This window comes from Passer domesticus, chromosome 12 (genome assembly GCF_036417665.1).
Source record: "Passer domesticus isolate bPasDom1 chromosome 12, bPasDom1.hap1, whole genome shotgun sequence".
NCBI classification, from domain to species: Eukaryota; Metazoa; Chordata; class Aves; order Passeriformes; family Passeridae; genus Passer; species Passer domesticus.
The window spans coordinates 12,500,897-12,524,108 of record NC_087485.1 but is presented as its reverse complement, the minus strand read 5'-3'; the positions used below and the strand labels follow the sequence as shown (position 1 = coordinate 12,524,108).

At 43.0% G+C, this 23,212-nt stretch overlaps 1 protein-coding gene and 1 long non-coding RNA gene across 12 annotated transcripts in view; one reads left to right on the top strand and one right to left on the bottom strand.

The window, feature by feature from the left end:
- Positions 1-484: 484 nt before the first annotated feature.
- Positions 485-23,212, bottom strand: part of ZNF423 (zinc finger protein 423) — a 281,397-nt gene continuing 258,669 nt past the window's right edge. For all 11 annotated transcript variants that reach the window (XM_064386378.1, XM_064386384.1, XM_064386379.1 and 8 more), the window contains 2 exons: positions 21,685-21,800; positions 485-1,119 (listed from right to left, as the gene is read on the bottom strand). In XM_064386378.1, the coding sequence (XP_064242448.1) occupies positions 1,090-1,119; positions 21,685-21,800 (146 nt within the window). In that variant the 3' untranslated portion in view covers positions 485-1,089. The remainder of the gene's footprint in view (positions 1,120-21,684; positions 21,801-23,212) is intronic.
- Positions 17,743-22,268, top strand: LOC135279214 (uncharacterized). Its single transcript, XR_010346505.1, has 3 exons — positions 17,743-17,855; positions 21,502-21,591; positions 22,054-22,268. It is a non-coding gene; the product is annotated as an uncharacterized LOC135279214 (long non-coding RNA).

Genomic DNA, 23,212 nt, shown 5'->3' with positions numbered 1-23,212 from the left:
AGCCTGGCAATTGGCTCTGTTGGCACTTACGCAGAGCTACAATACCTGGGGGTCTGGGGTGGGTAAAATATGCAGCCTCCTACCACGGTCTGCAAGGCCTGATCCAATATCTGTGCATTTGTATACAATGCAGAAACTCTTTTTTTGTATTGAAACAAAGAAGCACAGAGATATGGGCAAGGCAGCTGTAGGTCTGGTTCTTCTATTCTTGCTGAAAAATTTAAAACATTAACGAGTATTATAAACTAGCAATACATGTTCACAGTACAGGTTCTTACCTCACCTCCACCTACCGTGGAGCCGGGGAGGTACATCCAGAAACAAACACAATACCAGAGACAGAACCATGGCTTCTCCTCCTGGCTGCAGAGTGCTCTGTGCCATCAGGTGAGTGATCACTGGGATTCAGCCACCCCAGCAGCAGCAGCAGCAGCAATGCATTGACAGCAATGCACTGACAGACAGACAAGCTCTGACACTAAGCTCATGTATTCCCTTTATTGAACTGTACTAGTTATTGCAATCAGATTAAGTCACATTTATAAAGCAGACCATCCAGTTGCACTGAAACCGATTATATTCATTACATAGTTTTAATCACTGTCCGGTGAACTGGCAAATCCAATCAAAGCATTAGTCTTTAATTAAAAAATTAAAAAGAAATATTCAGACAATAGCCAAGCAATCACATCACAATGCACAGTTACCTAAAATTGCAATTAAAAAGCAGTTAACAAAAAAGAAAAAAATCACACCTAATCTTTAACTATCAATATAATACAAGAAGCAACAAAGGGCAACAGCATCAAAGCAGATTTATCTAACACTATAAATTCAGTCAGAAGCAGAAGCTCTAAAGTACACTAGCTGAAGCAGGACAATAAAAAATACTGAGCATGGAATACTTTTAATCTCTTCCATTAATATTCATTTCCAGCTGCTTATAATAGCAGCGCCTCATGGCCAAATCATTAGAGTTTTACATCTGGGTTGCAAATGACACTTTGATTGGATGTAATGTTCAAATGGTCCTCCCCACTGTGCCACCGTCAAGTCTTCTGCAGAGAGGTGTCCTGTAGTGCCAGTGGCTCACTGTGCGTGCTGGCTCAATGTGTGGTTCTGGAAAGACGAAAAAAGGAGACATGCATGAGGGGCAGAATAATAGAAAGCATGCCCATACCCTCCCACTCAGTACCATTTATGCAGAGCTCAACATAAAAGCTTCTCAATTATTACAAAACAAAATGCAATAAAGAAAAAGTACTCATAAGTAACAGCTGCCAATATGACATATTTGCTTTGTTCTGACAGATCTGTTAATGCTGGCATGAACTTAGAAAAAAAAAATGCTGCAAGCCAAGTATAGTCATGAAGGTTCCCTTTTTTTTTTTTTTCTCCTTTCAATACATATAAAGAAAATGGTAACTTCATGGCCAAAAAAACTGCCTTTAGGGATTCCCTTCACTGTAACAATTTAAAAAAATAAAAATCTGAATCGTGAGGGAACCCTTGCCATATTTTCCTCTTTTATTCTCACTCGTACCGGGTGCAAGCACTGGCAGCAAGAGACACCAGATTGTGACACACACTTCTCAGTCCAAGAAATACTTCGGCAATAACAGCTGAACCGCCAGCTCAGGCACCAGGGTAATATTCCCAGCAGAAAAAAGGCTGGACATGTAACCCAGAAGTTAAATCTTTTTAAAGAATATACTTTTCTCTACACATTTCTTTCAGTAGTTTAGAGTCTCTTTTGTTCCCTTTTTTCCTTTTGGTAGATTTGTAATAGCCTCAATGTCATCACAGTATCTCACATCAGAGGATGCTGACCTGTCTTGCCATTTTGTATAGGAGCCAATAAATCGTGGAGCCAACCTCGGAAACGTATTTTTAGAGCAGTACCGATTTGTTCTGACTAAAACCCCAGTCTGACACACAAGCTTAGCTTTATTTTTATGATTATCCAAATTATTTGAGCAACTAGAGAAGTGGTTCATGGTGAGGTTTTCTTCAGCTGAGTCCCCAGCATCCCCAAATATAAAAATTCATTTGTGCTATTTCAAGCCTAAGCAATTTCCCTAGTCTCCATCTGCCTAATAACAGAGCCGGGCAAGTCCGCCAGCTTGAAGAATAAGTTTTTAAACACAAAATGAATTTTGAATCTAATTATTTATTTACAGTGATGAAGCTTTAAAATAAAGTAAGATATTTTAACTTTTCATAAATCATCTGGTCCTTCTACGCTATCCACAGCTACATGGCCATCAGGATGAAAGAGCAATGCCCGCTTTCTGCAGAGATGACGCGTCCCCGGTGGAACCGGCCCGAGCGCTGCCGGCCGCGGCCGCCAGGGGTCAGGAGCGCGGCCCGGGAGCGGGCACGGCTCGGAGGGAAACCCCGGCTGGGAAAGCACAGAGTCACTGCTGCAGCACAGCACCGGCCCTCTCAGACACCCCTGCCCGTGGCGCTGAATATGCACAACCACAAATCAGAAATTCGCGAATTGACAGCTGGAACTGCTTTGCTTTTAGACAATTTAACACCACCAAACACAAAATTCAATGGCTTTTTCCTTCGATATACATGGAAATTTTCCTGGCCTTAAGAAGGAGTGACCTTTGCAGTGCTGGATGTTATTCTCAAGTCTAACAATGACTTTGTGGAGGAGGATGGATGGAGCCTTGCACACACAATAGCAGCGCTGACAAGAAGCTTGCCCACTAAACCTAGCTGGGGAAGCATGAAAATGTGAAAGAATACACAGGCTCCTCTGTGCTCACACACTCCTCAGCATTATAACAATGGCCACTCCTTGTGCACTTCATTACAGTTCTATTTTTAGGTCATCCTGAATATCAATAAAAAACCCAAAAGGTTTACCATCCTGAAACTGAAAGAAGGGCTATTCGTGGTAGACAAATCCATACTTAGGCCGTGTCATTTAAAAGATAATGCACAATCAGCACTGGATGCATGACGCACAGCCTACAGTCAGGGAGCATGATTTCAAACTTGTGTGGCTGCTGCATTGATTACACCAGGCAGGTCAATAAAGGAATGGTATGTGGCTCTAAATCTGATAATGAAGCTTTTATTGGGAGCCCTCCCTCCTCAAACATCAGCTAATAACATGTTCTGGACATTCCCAATACAAGAAATACACTGGGTTTGGGATCAGAATTTGTCAAAGGAACAAACAGATTGTGCTCAAATACTGCAGCCATTTAGAGATGGGTCAGGCAGGAGCTGAGAAATCAGCTGTGCCATAGGGCTAGGAGTTAAAAAATTACATTTTTCATATGCAAATCTTGATTTTGTCTTAGAATCTTGGGAATGTACATGTATTCCCCATGTATGCATTACTGACAATCAATATACTGGCTAGTGCCTGGACCCTGCAGTTAATAGATAGAGCCTCATTTCACACAGGACCTCACAAACAGGTCTGTAATGCCTATGGACACGAGAGCCTGTGTGCTCTGCATCCTTCCCCTGCCTTTCTGGGCACATCCTGCTCAAGCCATGGGCACAGGTGCCAAGTCCTGCACACCCAGGTGCCAGTGAACACTGAGTGAAGGATAAATAACCACCACTGCGTGTGTTTCAAAGTCCCATGAGAACCTCTCTGTATCCTCTGCCACCCATACTAAAATGTATTTCAAAACATGCCTTCCAAAAAAAATAGTCTAGCAATTTGTCTCCTATTACTAGCAATTGTCATTTCTTATATTCTTGCTTCTACTCCCTGTGCCCCGTGCATCTGCAGCTCATTGGAATTGTGCTCTGCAGATGTCAGAAAGCATCTCACCCATTCAGGACTTATGTCTCTTCTCTCACATGTGTGTTTTCTATATTTGACCCATGATTTTTCAAATACCTTTGTTAGGCACTTTTTTTGTGCCCAGACAGAAAATTCCCCTGGCTGACCAGACTTTTGGAGTGATTGAAAATCAAGTATTAAGAATGCCCTGTGCCTTAGTAGGAACAGTTTTGACCCCAGTGGAGCCACTGGGCTGTTCCAGGCAGCAGAAGGAAATAATAAAGACCAGAAGGAAGTTTCAAGTGCTTTGAAACATGTGATACTACAGGAGTGCTGCTACCTAAGCAGCCTAAGGAAACTTCACCCACCTTTCCAGCAGGAGGCTGAAAACAGCTCAGGTGTGATTTTTTCAACTCCAGAAATTATAGTTAGGAGAAAAAAAAAAAAAAAAGACTTAATGGTGGTTTCCAGAGGAAAACAGAGCAGCCACAAAAATACAGGCCCTCCAGGAGCACTCCTGTGTGTGTGCACATGCCTACCAGCTCCAAGGCCATCCATACACGTGCCCGTCTGGGGCCAGCAGGAGGCACGACATCATTTGGAAGCTGAACAGGAAAAATGGTTCTTCCCAGCTCCTGTTAGACCCCCTGGTTTACACACAGCTCACAGCTGATACCCCACTGAATACATCATTCTGAGACATTATTGCAGCTGGAAAACTCTACAGCAGCACTAAGTCACCTGTCAAGATCAAGTAAGTCACAGCTTATTTATAGGATAAGTTGGAAAATCTCCTCTTTTCTTAATAATCATGCAAAATGGATAGCAATTCCATTAGCTATGTCAGGGGGGAAAATGCAACTACCCCAAATCTCGGGGCTGTTGCAGTGTTTAAGTGGAATTTTCTACTGGCTGCACAATCCCCAAATGAACCATTTATGGAAGTGTCTGTGATCAAGGAACTGGGTGATGGGTTTTGCAGGAAATAAAAAGATTTCAAAGAATGGTTAATTATTGTCCATGTAGATATTGATTGTTCTCCAGATCTTCCCTGGAGACACCCCCTGCCTGCCCTCTGGATGCAGATCAAGCCATTTGTGCAGGACATCCACAATGAATATTTCTCTGTTTTTTTAAATGCATGATTATGAAAACACTGGCATGACAATCCCCATTTTCATAGCTCTGTGTCAAGAAGGAAAGCATCAGGCTTGAAAGATGATCACTTACAACAGTTCAAAGAACTCTTACAAGCTATATAAAGATCGAGAGAAAAAGCACACAAAAAGCAGCACATGATGGAGCGAAGCTCCAAGCCAGGCAGTCAAGCTGGGAGTCTCCCACACTGCAGCGACACTCACTGCCAACAAGTCACAGGTGTACTACACAGGAGCAGGTGAAAAAAATAAAATGCAACTGTGAGGGGTGTGATAATGGTTTGGGGCCATAACACATCCAGTCTACAGTGCCATTGTGCATCTGTTATGGATTTAGACATTTTCTATCAGCCATTTACAAATACACTGTCTATGTGCATGAGCACACACCCCTAAAAGGCCATATGTTATACAAAGGTTGAGAAATGGCCTAACAAGGCTGGTGATGCCCCACCCTCAGGTGAAATTCATAAGCCTTCTGCAGTGTTACAGAGACTGGGACTCTGATGAAAGGCTACAAAGCCTCTCTCCCCTTCCAAATGCCACTGAAATGAACAGAAACCATTCCTCAAATAATTTCAATAAAATTATGGAGATAATAGATTCATGTGACAATCAGCCAACATGAAAATTAACTGGTAATTAGCCATTGGATGACCTATTAATCCCAGTATTTTTTCTCAGGGTGTGGGGGGTCCTCCAGACCCAGGTAAGAGCCCAGGTAGTTTTCCTCTGCCTCTCCCCACCTCTGTTCAGGTTTCTATCACCCCTTCAGGCACTGTCTCATTCCAAGCCCAGAGATCAGGGTCATGGCTGGGGACCCTGGGACTGTGTCTCCTCCTCCCCATTCTCTCCCCTTTTCCCTTTACAGAGCAGGGCTGGAAACAAGAGCAGTGATGCCTCCACTGACTGCCAACATGCACAGCTTGCCAGACAAAAACTAAACCTCGGATTCAGGCACTGACTTGAAGCAAAGGTTTGTCTCACATTTGAACATATATATATATAAAGACAAAACAAAACCTCCAAATTGCTACAAACAGAAGCTAGAGTGTCTAAATATTTATGAAATACCATCTGCAGCAATCTTTTTTTCAATGTTTTGCATATTTTGAATTCAAACTGGTCCAAAAATAAATCTCTCAGTTGTTATTACTCATGATATATCCATAAGCACACACATATATGTGCACAGGTACTATTTCCCTTTAACAGCAATCCATAAAGATAAAAATCTTTATGCCTTGACTTTATAAAGGGATTACTTTAGGCAGAGGACACAAGATGACCCTTGCTTTAGCCATTGGAGATTATGCTCTCTACAGAAAGCTGTGAGCCTTAAATTGGTGCTGCTCTAATCCTAAACTGGAGAGGCATTCAAGGGTTGCCATGACCCAGAAGAGCAAGGAAAAAAAAATCTTTAAAAAATTTAAAAAAAGAGACACACTGAAGGAGGAGGGTGGGAAAGGAAAGAGAAAGTGGAAAAGAAAGAAAGATAGGAGAGCAAGCTTGCTTTACAGAGTAAAACTCTATTTTTAATTTTAATTTCTGGTTTCTACTTTCCCTTTGCTATCAGACTCTAAATAAAAATCACCTTTGCACCCCCTTGCAGTTTGTATGTGCGTATTTTTAGAACTGTTTGACAATTATCCAAGGGTCTAAGACTAACAGATGGCCTGTCTTAAAGCCTCATATGTTCACTAGTTTGCACTTCTGACAAACAGTAAATGTACTCAAGAGTGTGCCATAAACAGGGCTGAATGAATACTCAGAACACAATTTAGTTAATACACTTCATTAAAACTGATAGTGGTAACCAATGTTTCCCATAAAACCAGGTGTTAATTGCCCTTCCAGTTGTTTCAGGTAACTTATGCGGTGACATTTATATGTTTAGATCATAGTTTTTCAGGCAGCACAGTATTACTTCTTTCCTTTCCCTTGCTATTTCACCCGCTACATAAAATGCTTGTAACAAGTGAACTCCAAGTTATCATGGTATGCAATAAAAAAAAAAAATTGTCAGGCAAGACAGGTTCACATGTCCCTTCTTTATTTGAAGAGTCCCTTGAAATGGAGGTAGAGGCAAACGAAAGGTGGCACATCCTTTGTGAAAGGCAACGCTGCCTGTGTTACGGCTTCCTTCATCTCTGAGCATCTGATAACTTGCCATTCGTCAGTCAGTCCCTGTGTCGGCACACTTTGAGATGGCACTTCAACAAATGCAGGTAGAAAGCTGTCCTTTACAAGTTATTGAACCAGGAAAAAAAATCATTTTGAGTGTCTAAGAAAATATGCCTGGAGGTTTGGTGTCGGCTGAAAAGCGAAGTTGCCCGTTTCCAATGGAAATAGCTGCTTCTGAGTTACTCTGATGCTTGCACGTGATTACTCCAGGGGCAAATGCACCTTTCAGTGGTGTGGGACACAGAAACACCCATCTGTGCCGGGGCTGAGCTGAGAGCTGCCCCTGGGGTTCCTGTGCCGCTGGGGAGGATGAGCAGCCTCCCTCAGTGCCTGCTCACCCGGGACCCCCGCAGCCCCCGAAACCTGCCGGCTCCTCCGGTGAGCGGGACCCCGCACTTCATCTGCGGGGAAGTGAAGGGAAGGCTCGGAATTCCTGCCACTGACAGTGGGGGAAGCCGTTCCACACGTCAGTGCCTAAATGCTGACTGCTTTTCTCTCTGTTTTCCCGTTCCCCCGCAGCTGCCGGGCGGTGTGCAGGGCCCGGCCGAGCCCCGCGTCCCCGCCTTTGTTCTGCCCCGCACCGCCCCGGCTCCTGCTCCTTACCGCGCTTGGATTTTGATAGGCGCTCCTGAGTTATTCTGCTTTCAAAAAATTACCTTGCTATACAAATACTTTTCTTGGAGTTATTTCTTCCCAGCGCCAGCTTCTTCTCATACCTGCTAAGAATTACTAGATGATTTATGAATTTAATCTCTGTTCTAATCCAGGTTGTTTAGTCCTAATCAGACTTTGAAAACTCACCTAATGTGCTTTACCCTTTCCACTTGATGCTAATAATTCTGTATTATCAGTCTTCTCGATCTGCCATCTCTATTCTTCTCTAAAACTCAGAATAAACCTAGTTGAGCCTGTTACAAGTGAACTCCAAGCACAGCCTATGCCTGGCATGGCCTCTTGTATTCTATTAAAGCCCGACCAAAAAGTCTATATGCTTCTTCCAAAAACACTGGGTAAAATACTGAAGCACAAAAGCAAACTGAAGCCTTTGGGAAAATCTCCTTACCACAGCACTTTGGAAATAAAAAACACTGAGGAATACATTATTAAGAGATAACCAGAGTCTTCTGTTAGAGAAACTAGCTGTAAACACACCGTGATTCACTGAGGCACCCAATGAAAACAAGGAGCTAATAATACGTGTCCTGAGGGACCACACGCTCCTGAGAATTTCACTCAGAAATGCAAATTTATCACCATCCTTGTAGTCTCCAGAATGCCATGCACAAGATCAAAAATAAGCCGAGGGAAGAACCTTACACTTCCTAAATATAAAGTGAGAGGGACAAATTGCTGTTGTCAGAAGTGCATGAAACCCTAATATTTTTAGAATAGCTTCACTCCTTCCTCAGCCCCACTGTTACTCCCTGACTAGATTCCAGAGCCATTTCTGATCCCAAGAGCAGAAAATGGTTTGCAGGATGCCAGCAGAGTGCTCTGCTGCCAGCGGTGCTGCTTTAGCTGGGCTTGGTCAGTCCATGTTTTCCTGGGAAGCGGGTCCCACGGTGACTCGGGGTCACAGCCACCCCTGTGCCTCCATGGCATGTCACAACCCGGCTTGCAGCAGCACCACTGCCCTGTGCCCAGCTCTGAAGTGATCCCCCAAAGCTGTCCTCGAGAATGCAAACACTCACCTCCAGTCTGTTTTCAAACATAAGCTACAGTAACCAGAGAAAGCATCTCCTGCCCACAAGGACACTCCTTTGCCCGTGCTACACCAAACACCCCAATGCACACCCCAGTGCTGACCTGTTTCCAATCTACTTACAGGTCCTACTCGGGGAAGCAGTGTTCCAAAATAATTTTCAAGAGGTAAACCATTTTACAGGAATCTGTCTTAGGTTTTCCTCTCAAAAACATGAAATTGATGATTTCTTAGAAACCAATACAAATCTTATCTCATTAATCCCTCCTTGATCTAAGGTAAATCATATTGCATAAAACAGTTAATTTGTCACTTCTGTGAGGGCTGGAATCATAATTGTGGAACATGGTGTGACTCCTTTAAACACCAAATGATTTCCTGATTGGGTCTTTATTATAGGACCAGGATGGTGTCTTTTCAAAAAATACTTAGAGCAAAAGTGAAACGCTTTACATAACACCTTTAGAAGTTAAAATACATAGGATGAAGGTTACTGAGGGACTGTTTCCATGGGAATACAAATCAACGAAAGCCAGGAAATTAACAGTTGAACATCAAACTTGCTCTGCTGTTCTCTGGTATGGCAAGGGTCACTGAATTACTTTTTTGTAATTTGATCTGATTACTTTTTTGTTGTTTTTTCCCTCTGCACCAGCTAGGGATTCCTGGTATTAAGGACATGCATATAACAGTTTCTGTCTTAACTGTGAATTTTAATGCAAATTAGCAGGGGCAGGTTTCACATTCATAACTTAGACAACATCCTCCTCTGGATGATGGGAGCTGCAGCTGATCCAAGTTCCTTGGGCCAAATAAGCAAGTGTGGACAGCCAGACTTGACACAGGCAGCACCTGCCTGCAGTAGGACCACAGCCCTTCGACCCCTAATTCCTTTAAGAAGCACCACCTAAAGTAAAATTCCCTCTAATGGAATACTGAGCTGACAAATTGTATTGCCTTGTGTTACAGACACACTTTTCTTAGGGGCAGATAAATATTCCTGTCATGTGGCACCCACACACTGCTCATGCTGATGAAATGGCTGGTCAGTGGTCTGTTGCCTTGGACATAATGGTTGTTATTGCTGGTTTCTAATTTCAAAAGGGGAATAAAAATCCTCCAATGCAAGTAGCTCTGCTATAAAATAGCAAGGCCATAGTTACAGAAGTGCTTTACATGCTGCCCCATTAGTGTAGATGCCACCAGCAGAGCAGAAATCTGCAGACAGGGTTGTGCTTAGCCCATTGCTCATTGCCACAAGGAATTAACTCTGGAGGAGCTAGGAGTGTGAAAGAGCCATGCCAAATTTGTTCTTGTAAGTAAAAGTGGGGCCAAAATATCACCAACATGAGCCGCTTCCTCCAAGACATCACAGGACAAAACAGCAAGGCAACATTGCTATGGTGTGTGTGCAAAACAACTGGGTTAAATGGGATTTTCCAGCCATTTTCCAGCCATTGCTACTCCATTACAACAGTGTCACCAGTCTCAGGAAAATCTGCCTTTTAAACAGCAAGATGACACATCTTAAACAACCCTGATTTCATGCAAAGACTAAAAGCATGTGCCAGCCCCAAAGGAGGACACATTTTTCAGAAGTAAGTGTGTTCTAAACAACCTCACTGCTCCTTTTGGAGACACAATAATGTAACACACAGATGACAGATATGCCATACACAGCCAAACCTCAATGCCCATGGCAATTTATTCAGGTTTAACTGCACAGCAGAAACAAATGAGGAGGCTGGGTGGTCAGGCAGGGGCTCTCCCCCAGGGCTGGGACTGTGTGGGCACTGCTTTGGCCATTCCTGCTTGGTGCAAAGCCAAGGCAATGGGGTTCTGGGGACAGGCTCTGCGTGGAGGTGACCTCTGGGTGTCCATACTGCCTGCCCAGGATGTGGCACAGGAGACACACAACACTCTGCAGTGCATCAGCTCAAGCACAGCTGAGTGATAAGCTCAGGACTGCTGCTGCCAAATCTGCTCTGGCTCACGCAGAGTTGGGGTGACAGAGCCTCGCTGAACCCAAGCTGACCTTGCACAGAGCCACGAGCTGTCTCTACCCTGATCCCATCAGCACATACCATCTCACTCTAACATCTAGATTTTTCCAACAAAGCCCCATCACCTCACTGAGGACAGACAGTTTAATGTCTCATAAGTTATTCCATTAATATGAAGGAAACATTGGTGGTTACTGCCCAGGTTTGGTCATTGCACATGTGCACCCAGCCCTGCACCAAACACTCCTATCCTCATTTTAAATAAGCAGAACAGGCACAACATGAAAAGAAGCTGTATTCTGAATTGTTTTTCTTTTCTCCTTTGGTCAAAGGGAGGTAAAAATCTAGTCTCAAAATACAATATTAAAGCAGGCTGTAATTAGGCAAACAGTATATGATTGAATGTACTTCTCTGGAAGGAACAACCGAAGGAGCAAACAGCAAGGTTGTTCCAGGCTTGTTTTCAGCTCCCTCAGATGGGCTGGACTGAGAATACTGACAGCCTTCCTGACAGGAGCATGGAGATGCAGGCAGTGACAGCCCTGTACACACAGCCAGGTGCAGAAAAGCAAGTAGACCACTGACTTTTTAACAATTCCTTATCCTTTTGCTGTTCTCAGACCCATTTTTTTTCCTGGCCACTCATCATGCTTGCTCCATGTATCTGACCTCACAGAAAAATGAGAACAGGTAAGACAGGGAGGAATTAATAGGGCTTTCTCTTGCAGTCTTTAAAATCCCCCTGGGAAAACTGGCCCTTGGGATGGGGTCACAGGGCAGGACCCCTATCCTCAGCTCTCTCCAGCAGCCAGGACTGCTGCTCCTGCTGCCTTTCAGTAGCTGAGGAGATAAACCCTAGCATTACACCCTAAATCTCCTACTCTGGAAATCAGGGGTACACACAAGGGCTTTTAAATTTCTTCATGAAATTATTTTTCAAATTCTTTCTAAGCAGTAAAACTGATGGGGCCTCCACCAGCACCACAGCAGTACAGTATCACTCCAGGATTTCCTGTCTGGAGTCTAGGCTTCACATCTGAAATACAGCACACACACAACATTTGTATGACAGAGGAAACACAAGACGCTTGCCACACATTTATTATCTTCCTGGGGAAATGATATAGAGGACAAAAGAGACTATATTTATTCCCTCCCCAGCTGCTTTTACAATCTAATAATTTATTTCTCCTGGACATAAATTTCAGATTTAAACGAAATCCCTGAAACCTAAAGATGCCACATGGTAGAGGCTAGGGCAGTATTTCTTTCTGTTTTGGAGATGGAGTGCTTAATGCATTGCTCAGTTAACCAGAAGCCTTAAAATTTAGTGGGGTGGGGGTGGAAAGAGACAAGCAATTAGACTGTGGCAGACCCTAGATGCAAATACAGATGACTGTGATTACTGCCTTCATACACAGAGTTAAAAATATCTGGTTATTGAAAATTATTTTCTCAGTCCACAGGGGTTTATCTAGGTTTAGGCTGAGATGTTTATTTTTTCTGCAGCAGCTGTACTGGGGATTCTTTTACAACATTTTCCTTACATAGAAGCTATATATCATTCACATTTCTGAAAACTGAGGTGATTTCTATGATGTAAGAAATCTCTGCAATTAGAAACAAACATATATTTTTTCCAAAAAATAAAATGAATCTCCAAACCTTTCAAGGCAGCAACTAAGATAACAGTGCTCTTAGGGCAAATGTAAAATTCCAGGGTATAAATTCATGTTAACTGCTACAAATATATCCATCTGTTCACAGACTAACTAGTGACTGAAACTGATGAGTCCATTGAAATGTAATTTTTGAGTCCACTAGCGTCTGTTCTCTTCTAGTAATAAAGTAAATGCTTTTCAATAACTCTGCTGCTTTTCAATGCCAATTTCCATTTAAGTAGGCTCAGGTTCTCTCTAAAAAAACCCTTAAAATTAAAATAGCAAATGCCTTTTCTTTACAAAGGTCAAACTCAGCTTTTAAAGAACATGCAACATTTCAGCAAGGCAGAGAGGACAAAACTCCAATCAGATAAATGGGCTGTGTAATGATTGAGAACCACGGCTGCCTCAGGTTTCTGAATGGGCTGTAGCATAGAATTTGGCACAGACTGATGTTGAAGCTTATATCTCTTTTACTGCAGACAAGAAATTCACTGAAATATATAAATAATGAATGTGGCTGGGGATCTCTACTGTACTACTGCTGGTTCTGCAAGATGCAGGAGCAGAAACATACACTGCTCCATGTTTTTGTTATTAGGGAATCCTTGTTCTCCAACAATAAACACAGAATATTTTATCTGAAATGGCTTCTGCAGCACATCCAATATAAGTTTCAGCTCTCTAGAAGTGCCAGCAAATTGCAGAAAGATAAGTTACAAAGACGTACCTAATTTGCTGTGATGAATTGTGTGCATGCTTCACTGATCAAAACTGCAGCTGAGACCTATTATATTTAATGATCTAGACATTTCTTGTGAAAACACTCAGGCATATACTGCTATGTCTGGACAAGCATCCCCACTTCAGTCTTTGCAAGCAAACGAAGAGACTGAACTTTTAAAAGGATGCTGTACAACACCCTCGATGAGCTCTTTAAAACTGAGACTGATCAAGCTCCACTATTTTCTTTACATAAGGCTTATACTCTGCCCTTTCCAGTGCAGCATCCCTCTTGCTTTGAAAAACAGTCAGTTCCTCTGGATGCTAGCGACACTTACAGGAGGCAACAGAGCTAGTCTGTGCTCAGACCCCAAACTATGCTCCACAGCAGCTACTACAGCAGGGGAAAATCAAAGGGACTGGATCAGACATCTCTGCCCACCAGCAAAGAAAATCTCTGACAAGACATTTCAGAGAGAAAACAAAAGGAAAAGAATTATTTGTCTACATGTTACACAAGCGTTCTGTTTCTATTTTAAGGACCCTGCCCTGCTTACAAAGGCATGTGCTGCCCAGCCCGGCAGGGCCAAGCAGGGGTGGCCGCTTGTGCTGTCCCTGAGGACACTGCTCCTGCACAGCCAGCTGTGCCATGGCCACGCTCACAGCCCCTGTGCCCACAGCTCATGGCCCCTGTGCTTGAGCCTCTCACAGAGCAGCAGCAAACGGGGCATCCTACCACCCTCCTGTGGGGACAGGGATGTCACCTTGTGAACACGTGAAGGACTTTGGAATAAAAGGTCTGAGGTTTCCAGGGCTTTATATCTGGCTCCTCCAAAATTGTTCAGCATGGAACAGGGTATATTATTAAACTTTGCCTTTCCAAATTTGCAAAACAGAAAAAAAAAAAAAAACCTTCGAAAATATGCTGGTAAACTTAATTTATTCATGGTTATAAGAACCACAGAGATCTGCAGAGAAAATCCACAGAATTTTCTTGCTATACATCCAAGTGCTCATGTTCTCCCTCCCTGGTCAGTCTGAACCTCTTTCTATCGTTCATTGTTCAACAGAATACAGCAAAACATAAACGTGTGCTTTTGACTCTAGAAATAAGGATTTCAAAGTGTTGAAATTTTCATTCACCAGAGAAGCTTCTAAATACTATCACAGTGGTAATTTGCGGTAGTATGGTAAAGAATGGAGAAAAGGTATTTGTTAATTGTTGACATAACAAAATTAATTTTCCATCCCTAAACTTTTTCTCATCTCTCCTGTGAGCTCTGATGCAATGTTACTGACTGGCGCTGCTGAAATGCCAACTTGCATTTCTCATCCTTAATTTCTCTCTAAATGTCATTAGTAATTGTTATTGCCAGACCAGAGAGTGCAATCTGGTCTTTCTGAAAGAAAATCCATTTCTCATTTCTTCTCCTGTGCTTCCTCCTTTTGGTCAGGATGGATGTTTAACACAGCCTGTGTGCTCTGCTTCCATGAGGAAGGGAGTGCATTAACGTATCTGGAAGTACAACATCCCTGCTTTATTTATTTACATATAGTATGCCTGGATCCTTATGAATATCAAATTGTATATTCAGAAGGGTCTTCAAAGCACATCTTTCATGAACACTAACAAGTCTTAACTGAATAAAGATAACAAGTAAGGGAAGGCAACACCCTTTAATGTGTGCATGTAGACTCCTCCCTGGATGCTTCCATAATTTACCCTTTCTGGTGGGCAGCAATGCTGTCAAATATAAAAGCATATTATATAATTTTCCTCTCTTTTAGTCACATGGGAAACAAACCTCTTCAGTGAGATGTATAAACTAGTCTAGCTTTGGTCTGGATTAATGTATCACCTTCATTACCCAAAAAAGTGTTTTCCACCACTGAGGGGAAGTGAGCTTATACACCTGTGTGCAAAGGAAAACTGCCAGTGTAAAAGGCTGGCTCCTTGCATATCACTGTGGATGGAGCCAGAGATGTGTACAATTATGTGCAGCACCTACAAAATGTGGTCTCTGGTACTTAGAGGCAAGTAGCACCTTGGCCAACTGAGTCAGTTTTAGGGGGGACTCTGTGTCACGACAGACCTTTAACAGATCTCCCCATAATCAGCACATCTTACACTTTCACGTCTGCATTATATTTTGTAAGGTATATAAAGTAATTTATTAAAACCTAAGCTGCATTTCCCTACCTATTAACTAAAGGCATCTTATCTCAAAATAAATAGACATTTGAACATTTCCAGCCAGGAACTGTGCTTTCAATAAACACAATTGATGCATATACATTGTCTCTTGGCGGCTTACACTCCTGCCCATCTGTTGGGATGGCATGGTGCCTGCGCAAAAGTTGGTTGGACCCTTGCCCTAGGGCATAGATGACAGGCAACGACGGGTTTAGCTGGGCAGCCTGAGCAGCAGATCCAAGTGCCATCTCTGCTGGAGGAAGCCCCATCTGTGTGCCAGCACTGCCACATTGGAACGACATGCCTCCTTACACTTGATCACACATGTTGACACTTGGGTGCGCTTAAGTGCATTAATGACTAAAACGATGCCTTTCACCTGGCTCCCTTCTTTTTTTCCTCCACTCTGCACGGCTGCTGAGTTTTCTGCACATGTTAATGTGAGGTTGTGTGCACTTTGTTAGCCAGGGCCAGCCACAGAATGGCCCTAATGTTTAAGAAAAGAAGGAGGGGTTTTTGTTGTGGGCCATGCTGCTCCAGTGCCAGACATATCTTCATCTCAGGTGAGAGATTTTTGTGCCTCTCACTGAAGAGACCTCAGACAGGATAAAGATGCAGCAATAAATCAGAACCACCTTTCCAAATGAAAATGCTACACCCTGGCACTATGCCACACACAGGGCAGTTCCAGATTTCTGCACCCTCCTTTGTTGCAGCAGAGGTGGCCACACAAAGAGCCAGGCAGTCTGGATTCCATTACTGTCCCAGCAGCCCCAGCCAACACCCCCTGCCTGCAAGGGAAGAAGGTGCTGCCTGACAAACCACACAGGGGGTGTAAGCTTGAGCAGCCCCTGCTCTTACATAAACCTCTGTGGATGTCAGGCCCAGGGAACCTCTGGCATCCCCTGCACAGACCCCCAGCTGAAGCTGCTGCAGACCCAGCACCAGCCCCACGCAGTCTACAATGGAGTTTCTTGCTTTGGTCCTTACCAGAGCCTGTTCCTAACCCTAAAGTTTCAAAGAGCCATGTATGCCTCCTCCTCCTCCTCTGAACTTAAACACACATTGAAAACCAGAGACCTTATAGGTAAAAACTCTTCCCTACTGTGAAAACAGATCACAGATAAAACTTGTGGTTTTGCAGTCCATAAAGAACGTTCAGGCAGGCAGACGCAACATGATGGGTATGTGCCTACAGCACTTTTAATTTTTAATTATTGTTAGTTATAATTATCTGACTGCGTCTGAATGAAACCCAGCAATATGGCTGGAATAGATTTTGGTAGTCTTGTAATTTATTAGCTTTTTAACTGCTAATAATTAAAATTTAACAATTCTCCAAGCACCGTAGCAACATTTTTTTAAGAAACGCTAGCCAAATCTGCTAGGATAAGTGACTAGTCATTTTCACAATTTTAAAGAAGGAATGACACTTAAAATTTTTTAAAAATTAAAAGAATAAAAGTACAAAAGGAAAAATAGCTAACAGCTTCTTTAAAGCCCATCAAAACACAAAATGCAAAGATAAAAAATCTGTTTCTAAAGAAAAAAAAGGATGTTGTTTGCAGAAAATTAATTCTACACATGATTTTGTGTGTGCTTTGTGTGAAATTTAGAAAGAGCTTGTGGTACGTTTTCAGTAAGAAGCTCTTGTGTTTGCCATCTAAGCCACACTAAGTCCTGAAATGCAGCAAAAGTGAAAGCACTGCCTTGAGACAGAGCCACATTTCAGGTCCCATTTGTCCGGCCATCTACACACTCTCAGGAAGAAACATTTTCTGCAACTTCCTCAAGATACCATGGAATTGCCTTTTTCTCACTGCCTGAATGGACACTGGAGCCCAGAAACACGAAGACTCTGTAGCGCTGCAAGCACACAGGGCTGGTTGGATGAAAAATTTTACTTCTACTTAAGTAAGCTTTCTTATACCCCCAGAAAGTAGGTAAAGTCCATTTTTCAAATAAGATCTGGAGATATGGCTGGGTACAGACTAAAAATTGCTGAAGTCTTTCTTCAGGGCAGTGAAGTGAGCCCTTGGCCACAGCCCTGCAGACTCGCCTGCGGGCGGGTGGCTCACAGCCAAGCCAAGAGGCTCTGCTTCCCCCTGTGCTTCAGGGGACACTGCTGTACCCAGATGGCCCCAAGGACCACTGGCTGAGCAGCTGGAGACGTGGCTCCCCATTGCCCCCCTCCCAGGGAGGCCAGCACAGGTACAGAGCAGCTCCTGTGTCCCCAGTGGGTCACACCAGACCATAGGGCAGCTCGCTGTGGTGCCCCCTCGCCTGGGCAGGTCACAGCCCTCTATGTCCTCACAGCCCCATGGTCTGATGTGGCACATGTAACATCAAGCTGATATTAAAAGCAGACTTAAAAAGAGAAAACCTGCTTAGGGCTTGATCTGCTGTAATCAGCAGAAAGAATCCCAAGGACTTTGATGTGGACCAAATCAAGCCCCTGGAGGACATTCATGGTAAATCATTATTAATATAATGAGTGCAATTTCTGTGCAGCAGCTCATTCCTGTTTATGGATATATGAAAATTGCTAGCTTTTCACATAAAATAAAACGAGAGGGGAGACAGACCACAGTGCTAGCCAATGAGCCATAGTAGCTCCTTTTGATATGTGTACATTTAAAAAACTGGGCATTTCAAATGACAGCCCATTCCTCCAGTGAAGCTCTCTTAATTTAGTGGTTTGACATATCTCCAAATCTGAGCAGAAAAGAAAGCCCTTTATTCATATCAGGCAATAAAACACCTGAACACCTGTGCTAGGAAAGACCTGGCAGGTACCCTGCTCCCTTGGTACCTGGATTATTTGCACATTGTTTATTACATCCCTTGACTTAGTTTTCATCAATTGTAATCATTTAGGAGGAAACAGTATGATTAACAGTACACAAGCAAACAGCAGGAATTAATCCTTTAAATACAAATACTTCACTGGTTATGTGATGGCTCCTTGGAAAAGCGGTGTGGCAAAAGAGCACACACAAAAATCCTTCTCAAGTTTACTCTGAAAACCACTGCTCAGTCACAATTTGCTTAGTACAATTCTCGATGCAAACACCTGAGGAGGGATCTCTCCTTGCTGTGAATGACACCACAAATATAACTCTCAGCACCCATTATGTGTCATCATTTCCAACCCATCTTTGGGGCTGGCAGGTTCCCTGCTACGTTTTAAATAGCAAAGATCAAAATTTCACTTGTCAAAGAGCAAGCTCATCTGCCTTGTCCGAGTGCCCACGGCTCCAGATCCTCTGAGGAGCTGGACCAGCAGCTCCCAGCACAGCCCCTGGGATGGGGATCTGTCTGAAAGGGCTCCTTCTGCCCTACATGTGAGGAAACCCCAACCCTCCACCTCTATACTTGTTTCAGTGAGCATGATTCAGTAGGGGGAATGAAATGCCATAGCCTTGGTGTTTTATATATGAGCCATAAATTCACCCTTTTTCCAGGAGAATTTCATGATATTCATAGCTGTCAACTGTACAAAGTGAGGATGTGAAAAACACAGTGCTGCCAGCCTTTCCTCTTCTGCCCTAAGGGTGTGTGGGGTTATCACACATACTCTTTCCTTTGTGTTTCATGCTTAACCTTCCCATGTTTTCCTTCCTTATTTCCAGTGAGATAATGTAAGCAGTTAAGCAGTATTCTGTTTTCTTTTCTTGTGGCAATATCATCAAAGTAACATCACTGACTCATTTCTCCAGATTCTCACCAAAATTCCCACCATTTATAAAGTAAGTTCAGTTCCTCAGAGCGTTCCTAAGCCTTGGTTTTACAGCTCCATCAGATGGTGTAAACTTCAAAGCAAAAGCCTATATTAAAATACAACTACTAGTTCAGCAGCACAAAGAGGGTTTGATCACTTCCAGAGCATTAAGCTACAAAAGCAGTATCTGCACCAACCATTAGAGGTACATTTACAGCAGCATTTACAGTTTCTCATCACATGGCACACACATTGTTTAAAAGAAATGTTCAAAAATCAGCAGAGCTAGTTCATGCCAGTCTGTGACATCTCTAAAAGTTACCTTTTCCCTTTGCTGCCTGTCATTTTCCCCACCTTCCTTGTTTTTCCTGCTATTCTACAAGCACCCCACTCTGAATTTCTTCTTGAAATAGTTGAATGCTCAATCTTTTAAAATGTATTTTCAGTGGTTTCACTTAAAAATACAAAGAAGGAAAACAGTGCGTAGGTTCAGGTTTTGATACCAGTTATTTCATGCCAGTAGGAAAGCAAGTTCAGAACTGAGCAGTCAAATTCATCAAGCAGAACCCCTTGATGGAGGCTGATTTGCCCACATAAGATAATTGCACAGTTAAAGACACAGAAAGGTTTATGTAGATTTAACCCTAAGTAGCAGTTGAACAACTGGTTCACTAAAATAATACTAAATCTTCATTACTCAACAAAAATATAACCAACAGTTGAGGAATTTAGAGCAGGCAGCTTACACACCAGAAACTAATGAGATAATCATGCCAAGGCAAACTGGTTTAAAAGTCTTACAGATTTCTAACTGATTTATACACACATTTTGTGTCCTCCTTGGCTCCAATATTTGCATTAGTAAATCCCTGGCACAAAGTAAACACACATTTCTGAGTCACCACTGAAATAAAGACTAAAACTGTGCAGCTAAGTATTGAATTTTCATTCAGCCAACATCATTCAAAACTGCTCATGTAATTATTATGAATTATTATAAGAAGAAAAATTTTGAGTCAGAAAAATTATAAGCAGAAAAATCCTGCATAAAAACTGAAAAATTACAATCCTAATTTATATTATTAAAGCTGACATTTGCAGCAATTGTGCAATGCACAAAACTTCAGAATTGAAACACTATGTAATTAAAATCTGTAATTGCAAAAACGAGGCTGCCTAGACTATAATTTAACCAGGTTCTCTTTATTTGATCATCTGAATCTAAAGGTTAATGCAGTGGCCTAGGAAGCCAGCGTTCCCATTTTAATTGTGCTGGCATTTTGACCAAACACCACTTTTAGGGAGATATGGGAGGAAAAAATCAAAGCTGTCTTTGCAAGCCACTGCTGCCTTCATAAAACGTTCATAGTGAGAAACACAAACCCAAAATCTGCTGACTTTATTAAAATATTAACAAGGTATAGTTAAAACTTTTGTACACTTATGCAAATCAGGTCGCTAGAACAAGGGAAAGGCGGGATCCCCTGGGAGAAAAAAAATATAAAATCAACAAAGTGAAAAGATCAGCCATCCTTCCACAGCATGACAGCACAACACAAGAGGCAGCAGCTTGGGAATTCAGCAAGATAAATAAAAACCCTCCAAAGTTTAAGTAAATCGTGGTTTATAAAGCTAATACATTTAAATGAGGCATATGGTACCACTCTATAAAAAGACTGCCTTTCCCAGGGGATGGGAGGGGTGCTTTTGGTGGCCATGCTGCACAGGTAGATAGGTGTGAGGCCAGCCAGGGTGGGCACCTCCCCACGAGCTCTGTGCCAGGGCAGCCCTGGGCTCCACTGCCCATGGGGAGCCCTGCACACACCCTGGAGCTTCAGTGCCTGTGTGGGCTCAGCACCAGGGCTATTGGTGGGGTTTAACCCCAGCCTCCCTGCTCCAAGGAGGCCTCTGGGGCCAGGGCTCCAAGCGTGGCTGCAGCAGCGTGCCCAGGTCAGGGTCCAGCCCCTGCAGAAGGATTTGTGCCCCCAGGAATGGGTGTGAGCCAAGCACTGGCTCTGTGGAGGCTACAGCCATGTGGCTGCAGCCCCCAGGGCTGCCAGGGAGAGTGTGAGGCCTGGTGTGCAGAGGCACAGCTTGGAAATGTGCGGCTGCCTGAGAGGAGCCTGCCTCAGCATCATGTCGAGCTGCACCCATGCTTTCTCATACCTCAGCAGGGAAAATTCCTTTACTTATGATTTAGCAGCAGGGAAGGGGATGGGGCAGCTACCATTTGCTTAGTCTTTGTATGTTAATCAGTCCCTGAATTATTAATGGAGAAAAAGAAATTATTTACAAGGTGTTTGACGTAGACATGTAAGGATGTAGCAACACTACTGTCAAGAGAAATACTCATAAATCATGATATCTGTCTTGTCTTATTTATTTATTTATTCCAGCCATGCTCAGAGACCTTTTCCTCCTCCAGGCACCCAGAGAGGCAGAAGGAGACTGAGAGACTGTTTAAGGGCAGAAGAGACCATACCAAGGTTAGGCACCTTTTTTAAATGCTGCACAAGGGTGACAGTTGCACAGAGAAATCAACAGCTTTAGCTTTGTTTTTATTCCTGTTGTAAACATACCTGAAGCTCTGTTTGAAAGAAGAACTTCTGTGGGCACTGGGAACAGTCATAAATTTTGTCTTCCTGCCCGTGCACTGCAAAGATGTGCTGCTGCAGTTTGTTTGCCTGTACAAAGACTGAAACAACACAGTACAGTTAGTTGAGATTGCTTCCTATAAGGTACCTCGTCTCAAACTGCACTTCAGAGTCCCTGCAACTGTAAAAGGTCCAAGGATATCTGCCAGAGAAGTGCTGATACACTTGGTTCAGCAGAATTTCCTTACAAGTAGTCAATTTAGAGTCTCCAGGCTGACAGTCAGCTTACTTCTAACAGACTTTACATCCTGTATGGATTTTTGATATTTCACATAAAGCTAACACTGTCCACAGGTAACTGGAAGAACTCAGCCATCAGACCAAAGAGAGGACGTCACTGCTCCCATGGGGAGCCCTGGGCCCATGGCAGGTGCAGCAGATGCATTTTTAATGCAGGACAACTGGGCCAGGAGAAGCCTTGATGGCTGGTCTGGAAGACACGTGGCCCAAAACAGCATTTCTGGCAGAAATGTGAATCTGAAAGGGCAGGCTTGCCACAATTTTTAGATCTTTTAAATAGGTTGTACATTCAGTATAAAAGAAAAATATTGTTTAACATCACAAATATCACAGCATCTGCATTATGATTCTGGATTGACAATTATTGTGACTTTACTGAGGGAAATGTTGAAGTGGAACATATTGAACCACAGCTTTAGCTGGTTAAAAAATATATCTATATCTGATTTAATATTTGTCCCACTTTACATGAATGGTCACCTCTATGTAAAAATGGCTTCTTCAGCAGAATTTAACAAATGCATCCAAAATTTTTTACAGCACATTTCAGCAAGGATATATTAACTCCAAGCTCACACGAAAATCAGTTTCTCAAATGGTGGGTCAAACCCTAAAGAATGTAGGTTCACCTTATTCCCACCAAAGTTAAAGGAATAGCAGGTGCTGCTGTGCCCCTTTACTGACAACAGGCCCACAGTGACACCTACATGATCCTTGTCTCTCACACAGATTGGAAATGCAGATGTTAACTACTGTGTTGAAGAGAGTATAAAAGGCAGCCTTTAGCACGCTCCCTGCAGATCCCGGAAAAGCAAGAATCACCTATGATCATTTGCACTGATGAGACAGCTTAAATGATCTACAGAGAAGGAATACCTAGCAGGCTCTCAGACAGGAGTTAGAAATGTGCCACTGTAAGAAAACTGGGTTTTAAAAAAACCTCTGGGAGAGCAGCTGGTAAAACCATAGAATTGTACAATTTGGTCTTATCAAACCTTTACTCCCCTTTACTCAGCACTGTAAGCAGACCATGAACCACCTGGCCTTTAAAGAGTCCTTGCTCAGGTGAATTAGGGCTTGCAAGAGCAGGTCCATCCTTTGCAAGTCCTGCACTTGCAAACACATAGCACCTTTGAGCCACAAGGCAAAATGTAAATATTGAGAGACATGAGGGCCACGCAGAACCTGCTGCATGTGGCAGTGCTGCTCGGTG